Raw genomic sequence first — 15,001 nt, 5'->3', positions numbered from 1 at the left:
GACGACGGAGAGGTATATGCGCTCGCCCGGTGGGATCGGGTCGATTGTCCCCCCCGCTCCGCTCCCGGGTCCGTGCTTTTTGCTTTTTACCTCGCTCCTCTTCTCCCTGCTCTGCAAAATTTCGCGACTTTGCGGTGGTTATGTGTGTGTGTGTGTGATTAAGGCAAATTCCGGAGGGACGGCACGGTGTAAGAACCTGCTTTTTCGTGCATAAATTATGAACTTTCTTTTTTGTTTTCTCTCTCTCTCTCCTCATCTTTCATTCAATCCGTACATCATACCTCGTAATCATGTCCATATTGATCCGGAGCAAGACCTTCAGAGAGAGAGAGAGGAATCATCTTAGTCTTCGTCCGGACCTTGAAATCGTCAGGATGTAAAAATTCTAAAGATACTGAAGAAATTGAGGGTGTAAGGCGTGCAGACATCAGTACGTTAAAATAAGAAATACATTCGTAAAGTCCACCCTTTAGAAATAGAAAAGGCCGCGAAGGTCCTTTATAGGAGTGAAAGCTTCCTCTTTTAGGTGAAGTTAACATTTAACCTTATACCAAGGATCCCAATTTTAAAGGTTGGTTAACCTTGTATCTTACATCGAGGAATGTAAGGAGAGCTCCTCGTTTTAAGAACCCCTTTCCATGCATAATTATGAAATTTCTTGTTTTTTCTCTCTCCCCATCTTTTATTCCTTTCTTCCATCATTTGATAATTGTGTCGTATAAATAGTAATATCTTTGTCTAATTTTTTATTGTCAGGAACAAACCGCTTTCGTTATTTCAAATAAGTCCATGAGTATACGATAAATTGGCCTAGAGCAAATTAGGTCCCATAAATTTGTGGGGATTAGAAGCCCAATTACGAGGGAAAGTTTTTTGCCATTGGTCTTTCGCGATATAATCTGCCACTTGATTTGCTTCCTCAAATGTGGGCCAATTGGATGTTCTTGTAATGGGCCTTCAAAAGTTTGCATTCGGTGATAATTGGTCATACTTCCCAACTTGGTAGATCACGATCTGTGAGAGCACTTATCATTGATCAGCTATTAGGGTGCGCATGGCAACGATTATATGCCCGGGAACTGATTCTGCTCAGAAATGATTCTTTTTTATTCCATGCCCGGAAACAATTTCTAAGCATTTAAAGGCATTTGGTAAATGCCCAAAATTTCTATTCTTAGAATAGAATAAAAATATAAATGCGTTTGGTAACTACACAAAATTTCTTTTTATTAATAATATTTTGAATTTTTTAGTATTTCTTTCTTTTTTTTTCTTTCTTTCCCTTCCCTTCCTTGGCCATGGCCGGTCGCCGATGGCTGGCGGCAAGCCAGGAAGAAGAAGAACAACAAACCAAAAAGGAAGAAGAAAACCAAGAAAAATTAAAAATGGAAAAATTGTTCCCAGAATCAAGAAGCTACTTTTTTTTGCTTCTTGATTTCATTCCAAAACTGATTCTGGGAACATTTTTTTGCAAATTTATGCCCGGGCACAAAAAATTTAACAAACGGATTTCTGTTCCCAAATTGATTCTGAGAATAAAAGAATAGAAATTTTCACTATTTAGCAACTTGCCAATTGGGCCCTTAGTCTCCAATGGGAGCTTGCATTCAAAACTAGATCTGAAATACCAGAGTGCTTCAAAGCAAGCTAAGGCTTCCACCTGCTCAATCTTGGCCACTCGCACCTCCTTTGCGCGAAGCATTTATTGTAGTGATGGCAGGAGGATGTTGGAAAATGGACACTTCCTTGCCCCGACATGTTATTCGATTTCCGGCGTTGTTGCCTAAAGACAAAATGATTTCTTGATTTATACAAATGCCCGAAAACCTCGGACGGCAAATTTGGTGAAGGTAAGTTGTTCGTTGGACTTCCTTGTCGTGAAAACCACTCTTCCATTCGAGTGAGGCCTTGATCTGAGATTTTTATGTTCGAATCAGGTGTCACAATACTTTCTTTGTCCATTGGTAGAGGAGAAAGATGTGCTCCACAGTTTTAGGGTGCTTTTGACAGAGAGAGCATATAGGCTTAAGCTAAGATTAGGGTAGTTAAAATGGATCACAAATCCATATCTTAACTCATATTTATGGAAGTGGATCATAAATGGGTCAGGTTAAACTTAAAATATGGGTCAAAATAGGTTTCAAAGAAAAAAGGCCAAAAAAAGATGGGTTTTGGTGGGTTAGGGTGCGTTTGGTAACCATTCTGTTCCCGAAAATAATTTCTGCTCAGAAATAATTTTTTTTATTCTGTTCCCGAAAATAATTTCTAAGCATTTGAAGGCGTTTGGTAACGGGCCAAAATTTCTATTCCCGAAATAGAAAAAGAACATAAATGCGTTTGGTAACTGTACAAAATTTCTTTTTATTAATAATTTTTTAAATTTTTTTAATATTTCTTTCTATTTTTTTCTTTTAGTTGCTTTTCTTTTTTTCTTCTCTTCTCCTTCTTGGCCATGGCCTGCGAGGGCGTCGCAGCCCTCGCTGGCCACAAGCGAGGGTCCAACCCTCACCGGCCCTAGCCTATAGTTGCCTGCCGATCTCCGGCCACAGGCCAAGAAAGAAGAAGAACAAGGAAAAAAAAAAATTCTTTTCCATTTCTGATTTTTGTTCCCAGAATCAACAATCAACTTATTGATTCTGTTCCAAAACTGATTCTTGTTCCCAGAATCAACAATCAACTTATTGATTATATTCCAAAACTAATTCTGGGAACAAATTTGTGCCCAAGAACAAAAGATTTACCAAACGGATTTCGGTTCTTTTTTTGTTTCAGAAAACAAAAGAATAGAATTTGGTACTATTCGGCTAATTATCAAACAGCCCCTTAAAGTAACAAATCCATTTTCAACCCAAATTGAGAACTAAGGCTCCGTTCGTTTGCCGGAAAATATTCTCCTTTTGGAAAATATTCTCTCGGAAGTCATTTTCCTGGAAAATGTTTTCCTGGAACACAATTTTTTGGTGTTCGGCTAAAATTTGAAAAAGTTTCGGAAAATATTTTCTGGTGTTCGGCGACTGCCGATCCGGCGGCGTCCGGCGACCGGCGGTGGACCGGCGGGCGTCCGGCGACGGCGGTGGATCGGGCGGCGGCGGCGGATCGCGACCGCGGCGGCGGCGACACACGGGCCGGCGACCGGGCGGGCGGCGACCGCGGCGGGGCGGCGCGGCGGCGGACGGCGACCGGCGGGCGACGCAAGGCCGGCGATCGGCGGCGGCGGCGGCGGCGACTGCTAGGGCGGCGATCAAGCGGCGGATGGCGGTGACCGGCGATCACGGAAAATATTTTCCCTCCCATGAGCAATTTTGCCTTCACTTTTTGGGAAAATGATTTCCTCTTTGTGAAAAGAGGAAATCATTTTCCTCAAAACAATGAAGGATTTGGGGGTGGGGAAGGAAAACATTTTCCGACCCCGAACACCGAAAAACGCGGAAAATGTTTTCCGGAAATTTTTTTTTCCGGAAACGAACGGAGCCTGAGGCTCCGTTCGTTTCGCGGAAAATATTCTCCTTTTGGAAAATATTTTTTCGAAAGTCATTTTCCTGGAAAATGTTTTCCCGGAACATAATTTTCCGGTGTTCGGTGATTAATATGAAAAAGTTTCGGAAAATATTTTTCGCCGCGGCCAGGCGATCGGCGGCGGCGGCGGCGGCGGCGGTGGCGGCGATCCGGCGGCGGCCGGCGACCGACAGTGGCCGGCGACCGGCGGCGCGGCGGGCGATCGGCTGCGGCGGCCGGCGACCTACGGCGGCCGGTGGCGGTGGCACCGCAGCCGGCGACGGAGGATAGCGGCGGCGATCGGCGGCGGCCGGCGGAGGCGGATAGCGGCGGCGACCGGCGACGGCGACCAGCGACGGCGACCGGCAACGGCCGGCGACCTTAGTGAAGAAGAAGAAGAAGCTCCGGAAAATGATTTCCGCTTTTGAAGAAGCGGAAGTCATTTTCCATAGACTTAGGCTATTTTGTGAGGGGGGGAAGGAAAATATTTTCCCACGGAAAACGTTTTTCGCCCCCCGAGCACCGGAAAACCCGGAGAATATTTTCCGGGAGAATATTTTCCGTCAAACGAACGGAGCCTAAGTCTAACTTCTTCCTCCTCTCTTCTCTCCCTCCCTTTATAGACGACGAAGCAGCACCACCACTCTCACTCTAATGCTCCTCGCCTCTCGTTCCCTCTTGAATCTCGCCACTCCCCCTCCCTGCTTCTTCCGTCCCTCCGCAAATGAAATAAACCCTAGAAACACCTCTCGATTTTCTTTCCAAAAATGCATTTGGAATCAAAATAAAAACCTGTCATTTCTCCGTCGTTAACCTCCATTGTCATCCTCGATTCGCTCGGGTTCCTCGCTCTCGTGCTTACACATTTTTTCTCTACTTTTTTCATCCTAGCTTTAGAGTGTTGTTTTCTGTGTGTTTACAAGCAACGGAAGGGGGGGGGGGGGAGTGGGAGCTGGGTTGAGCTCCGTTTTGGAGACTTAAAACTCTCGCCTGGCCTTTGATTTAGTGGTGTTGTGCTGTGTTTGCGATTTCTGTAGGGGTTGCGTCTTTGCATTTCTCGTCACCAAAATGGACATCCTCGTAAGTTGTGGGTCAATGTTTCTCCTTCACGATTGTGAACGACGAGTCAAATACGAGCACTCAAATGCTTCTTGAGCAGGTATGCTTGTAAACGAGCAAGCAACTCGTCCTTCATGTAGCCCATGGCTGACATCACCCCCCCCCCCCCCCCCCCTCTCTCTCTCTCTCTCTCTCTCAATTGATCGATCGATTTATCGATTGTTTAGCAGGACATAGAGCATGAGAGAGGAAGAACCCGAGAACGGCAGGGAGGGAGATAGATTATAGAGAACAATGAGCACAAAACGATGCCATATGACTTGAATGTTGTTGCGTCTTTTGTTAATAACCTTTAGTACTCTCGTAGTTTTGACATTTTTTATTATAACAAGCAACTTTGGCTAAATTATCATTTTTAGCTACCAAAATAACATAAATAATGTCATTTTAAATTCTCATTAGATCCTGATCAATGATTGATTAGGAAAACAATTAGAAAGGTAACATTGGAGGGTAACATCGAAGTGTTGACCTTTTATTTACTCATTTTTTTTATTGTTTGATTTACTCTCTTTTTTAATTTGATGTGAAATTTTAATCCGAGTAACATATAAAAGTGGGTTAAAATGGTGGGTATGGATTTTCCTAAATTGGGTTAAATATTAATGTGTTTCGGTAATATGGATCGAGTTGGTTAAAGGTCATTAAATTTACAGTACATGAAAATGAGTATGAGTCAACATGGGTCGAACCATTTTTTACCCAACCCGACCCTCCATTTGATGGCCCTTCTCCGATGCAGGGTGTGATGCCACAGAACGTCACAGGCGACACATCTTTCTAACTATATCTTCTAATTAGGAATAGCATGCAAAAGCACAACAGAATTTTCACAATATCTCATACAAGAAATCGCACGAGTTTAATAATACACATATCTTCATCTTTATGCAAACATCAATAGCTATTATTTTTATATAGTCTACAAAATATTACAAAAGTCCCGGGAAGGGTCGGAGTCATATGTCGCCAACATTATATTCCTACACCCGAAAGCCTGCCTGTACAAAAGTTAAAATATCCACTAAGAATCGACAACCTCACCCAGCAACTCGTTGCCGTTGTGATCAAAGCCCTTCAACGATCTCACCAACTCACATCGATATTCATGTACCAAGCGATAAATCGATGAGGAACCCATCCTGGAAACCCCACGTCGACCCATATGGTGAAACAGTTAGTATATACTAACGCTGATCCAAGTATAAGCGCATCTTCAAATACACAATCGAAATACATATGAGCTCCAAAAAGCAACGACAATGGGTGATTCATCCTACACATCTAAAAATAAAGAAGCAAGTCGAAGCCCGGTAAATGACAATTCTAAGTTTAAGGTAGGAGATCACCTTACCACTCAATCTAGTATAAAACAGTGTTAGTTCAAAGCAATACAAAATAACCATGACGAGTGTAGGAATGAATGTATTATTTTTCCATTCATGATACATCGATGGAAGCCATTAACAACATTGCATGGGATATTTACTCCAAATGAAAGTGAATGACATATCATGGTATGAGATACGCTTATCACCAATTAATCCATTAATAGACACGTGTGCTTATATATATTTATATATGCACATATACGTGTATTATATTCTTTACTTCTCATCCCGAATACTCTTGGGGCATCCCGACACACGGGACATCCCGACTCACGAGGTATCTTGACATGGGGGCTTCGTCATCATTATTATATGAGTGACGGAAATAAATATAATACTTTCCATATTTTATCGCACAGCAACAATGTTCATGATAATATCATAATCATATGACTTTTCATACATCAACAACGAAATCAACACTCATTTCAACAATCAACGTACATTACACAATGTATATTATTGCCTTGCCCTTTTACTAATCACGTACTAATAACATGCTTAGCTCCTTTAATTTATCATACAAGCAATAATAACACGCTTAGCAAATCGACAAATGGGCAATACTTGGTAAGTGTTTACATTCGGCAAATAGAAAATGGATATGCTCAGCAAATGGGTATAGTCAGCTAGTGGTTATATTTGGCAAGTGAATATGAGTAGTAAGTGGTCAAACTCCACGAGTGGATTTAGCAAGTGAATATGAACCGCAAGTGATCATACTTGTTGACACATGAATTTTTCCTAATGATGTATCGAATATCGTTTCTTTGAGGTGTTCACACCGGTTTGCGTCAACCCATTTCCATTACCGTTGTATTGTGAATGTTGGTGGCTCAATGTGATGGTCGATGGTCGCATTCCTGCGATTAGAGACATTCCTATAAGTAGAGACGTTCATGGTGGTGGCTAGTAACGATGGTTGAATATGGTGGCCGATGGTGGAGCTCCGATGAATGAGTGTGTACGGGATGACTCTGAAATGTGAGGCTCTTGGCTGGAGATTTGGGTGTTCTGGGCGTGCTAGGAGAGAAAATAATGTAAAGGGGATGTTGGGTTAAAAAGAAAGAGGTAATAGTAAGAAAATGGGCTCACTAGGCTATTATCTAAATTTGGGGTTTAATGTCTTGGGCTTGTCTCAGTTATTAGATTAGTTTTGGGCTTTGATTGTTGAAATTAGCTTTGGGCTGAACTTCATCTATTGAGGTTGGGTTCGGTTAATTGCTGGAGGAATTGGGCTTAATTACATGAGTTGAGCCCAATTCTTTTGTTAATTGAAGCTTCCTAATGTAGAGAGCCCATTTGTCTTTGTGCCCTTGGCCCAGATCCCATAGTCCACGACGGCCCACATTCTGACCAGGCCCGAGTCCCCATTTTCGGAATTAAATAATTTTTAAAAAATAAAAAATTAACTAAATTTGGAAAATTTGGAAAATGGCTTTGAGGTAGGTCTTTATTAGGTTGTCCTAGTTTAGTACTAGATCATGCCTAATTTCATTGAGTTGACATAACTTTTAGTTTAGGGGTTTTAGTGATTACCTTACAGATTGCTTAGGTTTAGATAAATTGAACTTTTATGTTAGAAATTGGACTTAATTTGAACCAAGCTCATGTGGGATAATGTCCATGGGTTTAGAACGACGCCATGTATATATATTGTTTGCCCGACGAGTATCAGGTTTCCTCTCTCGTACTTTACTTTAAGCAGTTTTCAATACTTGTGTATTTAATTTATGCACATTCTAAGTTAATGGTACTGAAAGGGCGTTAATAGACATTAGCGTAATCAAGTCCCCGAACTAGAATCTCTGGTTGCATAGAAAAGAGGACGAATCTCCCATGTCTCATTTGGTTTCTAGCCAACCCCAAATGGCTAGCGGCAACTCATAAAAATGCTTTAGTCTAATTGAACTTAAAACGAAATCCAATATCACGGGAGGTATGGACTTAAGAGAGCTCGCACCTAAACCGATGGGCCAATTGGCCCGCCACTAGGCAATACCCTAAAACCTCTTTTTCTCCCAACCGCTTCAAAAAATTTAGGTCAAGACAATACTCAACAAGTGAATATGAGTAGTAAATAATCATGCTCAAGAAGTGGATTTAAGCATCATGTGGTTATACTTAGCAAGTGAATATAAACAATAAGTGATCACACTCAAGAAGTGGATATGAGCGGCATGTAGCTATACCCAACAAGTGAATATGAGCACTAAGAGGTCATACTCAGCAAATAAAAATGAGCAGTATGTGATTATACCTAGCAAGTGAATATGAGCAGTAAATAATCATACTCAGGAAGTGGATATAAGCAGTATGTTATTATACTTAGCAAGTTAATAGGAGCAGTAAGTGGTCATTCTCAGCAAGTGGATATAAGGATCTGTTTAGCTAATCATATTTGGCACATGTAGGATCTGTTTTTAGCTTTAGCTTGCATCTATTTCTATTGTTTGACAAGTTTTGTGACTCTTATGATTTGACCTGTATTTAATACAAAGCATCTGTAATCTTCGAACACATATAAGTATGGATATGAGGAAGCACATTCACATTTTTATCATGATTTTTCAAAATTGAAATTTTGTTCAAATGTGAGAATTTGGGAGGGAAGTGAAGGGAAAATAAAAGAAATGAAATAAAGAGAAAAGAGGAAATAGAGATAATTTATTGTGTTGGACGCACATTGAGGAGAGATGATGAGGAGAGGATTAGAAATAAGACGACAAAAAAAAAATTGATCCTTTATCCTATTCTTTTAAAATAGGAATGAAGAGTAAAATTGGAAATAAACTACGCCGAAGCAATCTCCCTCCATTTCCTCCCACCTTTGGAAAGAAAATTAAGGTTGGTCGGGGGAGAAAGTGTCCAATTAATCCTAATACTATTATACGGTTCAGTCATAAGTCCAACTTTCTAGTTTAGTTATAAACATTTGCGCTAAATTCAATTTAGTCCTTTGGGTTGATTTTCGTTGAAAATCGCTGACGTAGCGTTGTGCCCTGCAGGATAGCCGGCGGGCAATGACTGGACCGCCACGTCAGAGATTTTCGACGAAAATTGACTAGATGAACTATATTGGAATTCCGCATAAAGGTTTAGGATTAAGTTGGCAAAATTGAAAATTTTAAAATTGAATTAGCATCCATACAATAGAGTGGGCTCCGTTTATTTCACGGAAAATAAATGTTTTGGAAAATATTTTCCAAAAAATATCACTTCAATCGCTTGAAATAATTAGTTAATGAAAAATATTTTTATTATCGACAATAATTTATGTATAACAAATTTATTGAACGATGAATATATTTTTTGTTCATTTATTTTTATAAGCGATACGAGCGATTATTTTTTGGAAAATATTTTCCAAATTGTTCATAGTCTATGAAATAAATGGAATTTTAGGACTGATTGGGTAATTTTCCCCCAAAAAAAATATTTCCTTTCATTTTCACTTATGGCCCTCTCATTTTAATATAAACCTCGTATCATGAGATCTCATCTGCCACAATAAACCTCACCCCCAACAAACAACTCAGTTTGGTTCAAAAAAATAATTATTTTGATAGAGCAATCATTCGGTTATTTGATATGAAATTAGGAAAATGACACAAACAATCCCTGAACTTTAACCTAATGTATAATGTGGTCCCTAAACTTTAGCTCAATATGCAATATCGTCCATGAACTTTCAATCTATTCAATTAATGTGATTCCTAAACTTTTGATAAATATTCAATCTAGTCCCTGGATTATATGAAAATGTTCAATGTTGTTCTTAGACTTGACTTGAATTAATGGAAGAATAAATATTGAACATTTTCATATAGTCCAGGGACTAGCTTGAACATGTACCACAAGTTTAGGGACTACACTGAACAAATTAAAAGTTCATGGATCATATTGCATATTAGGCTAAAGTTCATGGGCATCATTTAACAAATTTAAAACTTAAGGATTACATTGCATATTGAATCAAAGTTGAGGGATTATTTGTGTTATTATCCATCATGAAAATTAATGCAGGGGTTGCTCAAAGAAGCGAAGTGTAAATTTTTTATTAAATGAAGAAAAAACCAGCCCATCATTTCGGAAGAGTCGAGCTTCGAAATAATGGATGACAGAAAATTCTTAACCCAGAAGTTTTTTGTTTTCCTTAAATCAGAAGTTCAATCTTCTTTCTTGAGAAAAGGTTCTATGAAAGTTCATTTCTCTACAAGATCTTGAATAAAAACATAGTCTGAGATAGTCATTTCACAACTGAAGAAATGCAACTACAATCCTTGGGATACTTTCATTCTCAATCGAGGCATGCTTATGACTCTAGCAATTGTTCTTCATTAAACAAGGAAATTTGTATCATTCAGAAAGGCTATGACAAGGCCAATACAAGATTTTCCTTACCATATCGAGATATCGCTTCATGTTTAAATTTATTTTAAAACAATCTTAGTTCGTTTGATCTTTGATTAAGAGCACTTAAGGAGAATCATCTGTTAAAGTTACACATAACATTTAAACAACTATAACAAAAGACAACATGAGCTAAAGTAAAGACCCTAAACAAAGAGGAACGACAATCAGAAGTAATCATATTCACAAATTAACATAGCGCAACTCATGAAGCATGTAATAACTTTGTTTTCCTGCAATCATAATCACAAATTAACATTACCTCCACATGCACAGTTGCACCAGCATATGTATATGAAGATCCTGATAAATAAGCAAACCGAAATAGTGAATTCTGTATCTTTGTTTTCCTCCAATCGGTCGAAATTCTGTACATGTAAATCTCATGAAGCATGTAATAACTTAGTCTTATAATCTATAACACTTCCTGCCTTTTTCCTATCTACAATTAACAGTAAAGATACACACTCGATCAGTTAACGATCAAAAAGGCCTCTTCAGATCCTTGAAGTCCAGAGAATCGATACACTCCAACCTCTCTCTGTGCAGATTCAACAGCTTCACCACCTGTGTCGCCTTCTCTTTGGTCGTCTCTCCACACCCAACCTGAAGCAGCAACAGCAGCTTTTGGAAAGCACCCACCAGAAGAGCTTCGGCCAAAACCCCTCCACCATCTTCGCCGCTCTCGCATATCGCCATCAGCTTCCACAGAACCGACACCGAGAACTCCGTGGCCAAATCCGAGACCCGCAGCAACTTCTTCACCAGGACTGGCACGGCCAATGAATTATCACGCACCGCTTCTTTCCCTTCTTCATTGTCGCAGATCCCATCAAGAACCCCCAACGCCTTCTCAGATGTGCTCCGATCAGCGTCCACGAGCGTCTCCACAAGCAAAGAGACCAAGCCCATTTGCACGAATCTAGATATGATAGCGTCCTTAGCCGGATGGGACGACGTGACCATGTGATAAATGACTATCAATGAAGATTTCGTTGCCGCGGGGCAAATGGGTTCCTTGACGAGCTTGAACAGGGATTTCGAGGCCCCTTCGATCTCAGCCAAAGCCTCGATCTTCCGCTTGTCCGACGAGACGATCTCTCTCAGCGCCAAAGCCGAGTTCCATCTCGAGGACAAGTCGCCGCTTGTCAAGAACCCGACCATGCAGCGTAAAGAAGAGGGCGATCCTAGGCACGACTTGGCCTCTACACCAAGAGGCAGCAACAATGTCAAAGCCGATAATATTTCCTTCAAGACGGCATCATTCTCTTCATCCGGGCTCGATGTCTCCGAGAAAGCTTCAAACGCCGCCGCCAAGATGGAACCCGTTCCGTTGGATTTGAAGCACTTCTTGTTCCGTTCGCTTTCCTTGGTCAAGGCCTTGATCTTCACCACCTGCTTCCTGCAAACACTTTGGTCTTTCACTTTGCTAGCCTCGGAAATCTTAGCGAGCATCTCCGCGACTTCCATCGAGCTCACGGGGATCCTCGGGGTCGGGATCCGCTCTATCCCGTGGGATCGGTTCTCGACGCACCAGTCCTGGATCATCCTCCTTATCATGTGGTTCGGCACCGGCTCGAGGCTCCCGAGGGCCCGGTTGGTGATGGGGCACGTCCGGTTCCCGGCCTCGATCCACGTCTCGATGCTCTCACGGTCGTACGTGATCCCGGAGGACAGGGTGACCGGGTCCTTCATCAGGTCAAGCGATATCGGGCACTTGAACTCGCTCGGGACGGTCAGCTCCACTTCCTCGTAGGCTTCGTCCCCGCTCCGGACCTCCAGCTTGCGGGCACGCCGGGCAGCCATCCGTCGCCTCCACGTCGAGATCATCTCTTCAGCCGAAGGAACGAGTTCTGGGGGGGGGGGGGGGGAGATTGAACTGTTGGAAACGAGAAAGTCTTCAAGGTTCTAGGTACAGCCTGCAATGTTTGAAGGAAGACAGGAGAATGATTCCCTGGTATTTATACAAGGGGCATGCAAATGCAAAGGCAAAGGCAAAAGCTAGGTTAAGGGTGGGTGATGCACGCGGTTCAACTTTCAAAACTCGGATAATTATGTTGGAATAAGATAAAGAGGGAAGTTGCAGAGAGAGACAAGTATTGTGGCATGAGTTTTTGAACGGTTGACCGTTGAAACGCTGAAATGGTGGGAAAGAGAGGGAAAAGACGAATTGGACAGCGTCTAGAGAGGAGGCTGACAACCTAAACAGTGGAGGGTCTTAGTTGTCCAATCATATTTTTAAACATAGTGGATCAAAGGTCAAAAGGTTTGACGTTCGTGGAGCCGGTGGAGGTGGAGGTGGAAGTGGTCTCTGGTCAACGGAGTCGGTGGGGCTGACCATGCGCACGATCTCCGCATGCATGTGAAGGTACTACTGCTGTACACAGATTAGTTTGGCTTTAATTACTAATTATCGCTCTAATCAATCTTAAAGCCGAAGACACGTTGACCTGATCTGGGCCGTCATTAAGCTCCCTTAATATTGGCCACTTAACAACACGCACCCGTACGCGTAACCCAAGAGCTTCGGGAGTTGTGTGGTCGGTTCGTCCTTAGCCGTGTTGTTGACTGACCCTTTCAAAATCTAGGTAGATGCATGCATGCTTGTCCCTTAAGATTGGGATGCTCTCGAGCCATGAACCAACCCAAGGTCCCGCTGGTCGTACGTTATGGATATTTCTCTTATTTTTTTTAAAGGTTAATACCATCAAAAACTCCAAATCGGTGCGTGTGTGACAATTTTACCCCGAACTTTTTTTTTACCACAAAAAATCTGAAACCGGTACATCTGTGACAATTTTATCCCGAACATACCACAAAAAACCCCAAACTTGTACACCTGTGACAATTGAACATACCACAAAAAATCCCAAACTGGTACACATGTGACAATTTTACCCTGAACTAAAATTTTAATATTATTTTTTATTTTTTCGAATTTTTACTTAATTTTTTTGTTTTTTCTTTTCTTTTTTTTTCCCCATCTTCAACCTCTGGCCGGTCGACGGACCGGTGACCGGCCAGAGGCGGAAGTCGGCGAGGTCGGCCCCGCCAACTGCTGGCGAGAAAATTTTAATATTATTTTTTATTTTTTCAAATTTTTAATTAATTTTTTTGTTTTTTCTTTTCTTTTTTTTTTTCTTCATCTTCAACCTTTGGCCGGCGAGGTCGTCCCCGCCGGCTGCTGGCGAGGGCGACCCTTGTCTGAGTCGGGCGAGGGCGGCCCTCGCTAGCGTCGGGCGAGAGCTATCCTCGCCCGCCCAAGCGAGGGCGACCCTCGCCCGACGCCGGTGAGGGCAGCCCTCGCCTGAGTCGGGCGAAGGCCGACCTCGCCTTGGCGGGAGAGGACAGCCCTCACTCGACGCCGGCGAGGGCCGCCCTCGCCCGGACTCGGGCAAGGGCGGCCCTCGCCAGCGGCCAGCGGGGCCGACCTCGCCGACTTCCGCCTCTGGCCGGTCGCCGGTCCGGCGACCGACCAGAAGTTGAAGATGAAGAAAAGAAAAGAAAAAATAAAAAAATTCAAAAAAAATTCAAAAAAATAAAAAAATAATATTAAAAATTATTAGTTCATGGTAAAATTGTCATAGGTGTAGTTTGGGGTTTTTCATGGTCAAAAAAATAGTTTAGGGTAAATTTGTCACGAGTTTACCAGTTTGGAGTAAAATTGTCACAGGTGTACTAGTTTGGGGTTTTTTGTGGTAAAAAAAAAAGTTCGAGATAAAATTGTCACACGCATACCAATTTGGGGTTTTTGGTGGTATTAACCCTTTTTTTAATTACAAGATTTTTGAAATCCCTTGAGTAGCCTACCGATTTCACGGGTACGGAATGTTCGTTCTCCTGGAATGACACCGAGAGAGCAGGCGAATTCAAATTTTAAACGGGGAAAATGGGCATCTTATAAATGCTCTTGAGGGGAAGATTATAAAAAAAAAAAAAAGAAAGTCATAAACCTATTGTGCGACAGCCAATTCAATCATAGACCTTTCAATTTTGTCAATTCAGTTCTAAACCTTTTGATAACTTGCCAATGCAGTCTTAAACCTTTCAATTGTGCCAATTCAGTCATAAATATTTTAACAATTTGCTAATTCAGTCATTTCGGTTAATTTTGACAAGAAATTATTGACGTGGTGGTCCAGTCGTTACCAGTTGTCCTATGTGGTGCGACTGACGCTGAAGTGGATAATTTTTTTTTTAAAAAGTTATGATTTTTTAATTATTTTGTATTCTTTTCTTCTTCTTTTTTTCTATTTCTTCTTCATTGAGCTGGCTAGGCTGCCAGCCACTTGCCGAGGGTCGGCGACCCCCGCCGGCCCCTGGGCGAGGGCTCGCAATGCCCTTGTCAGCCGCATTGGGGGCTTGCGAGCCCTCGCTTCGGCCCTCGTCTACTACAGCGAGGGCGAGCGAGGGTTGCAACGCCCTCGCTATCTTGCTCACCCTTGCTATGGCTAGCGAGGGCTTTGTTGCCCACAGGCCCGGCCGGCTCATTGAAGAAGGAAAGGAAAAAAGATAAAATAAGAAAATAATAAAAAATATCAATAAAAATAATTAAAAATAGAAATTTTTTTAAAAAATAAAAA

At 41.9% G+C, this 15,001-nt stretch overlaps 1 protein-coding gene across 1 annotated transcript; it reads right to left on the bottom strand.

Moving 5' to 3' along the window:
* Positions 1–10,743: 10,743 nt before the first annotated feature.
* LOC115665347 (U-box domain-containing protein 21-like) lies at positions 10,744–12,305 on the bottom strand. The gene has a single exon (XM_030587223.2). The coding sequence runs from the start codon at positions 12,246–12,248 to the stop codon at positions 10,902–10,904; it is 1,347 nt and encodes a 448-aa protein (XP_030443083.1). The 5' UTR covers positions 12,249–12,305; the 3' UTR covers positions 10,744–10,901.
* Positions 12,306–15,001: the final 2,696 nt, after the last annotated feature.

This window comes from Syzygium oleosum, unplaced genomic scaffold (assembly GCF_021117445.2).
Source record: "Syzygium oleosum isolate NSW1041296 unplaced genomic scaffold, Sole_v2.1 Sole_v2.03, whole genome shotgun sequence".
Lineage (NCBI taxonomy): Eukaryota > Viridiplantae > Streptophyta > Magnoliopsida > Myrtales > Myrtaceae > Syzygium > Syzygium oleosum.
The sequence above is the reverse complement of the archived record's forward strand: the minus strand, read 5'-3'. Positions and strand labels throughout refer to the sequence as shown.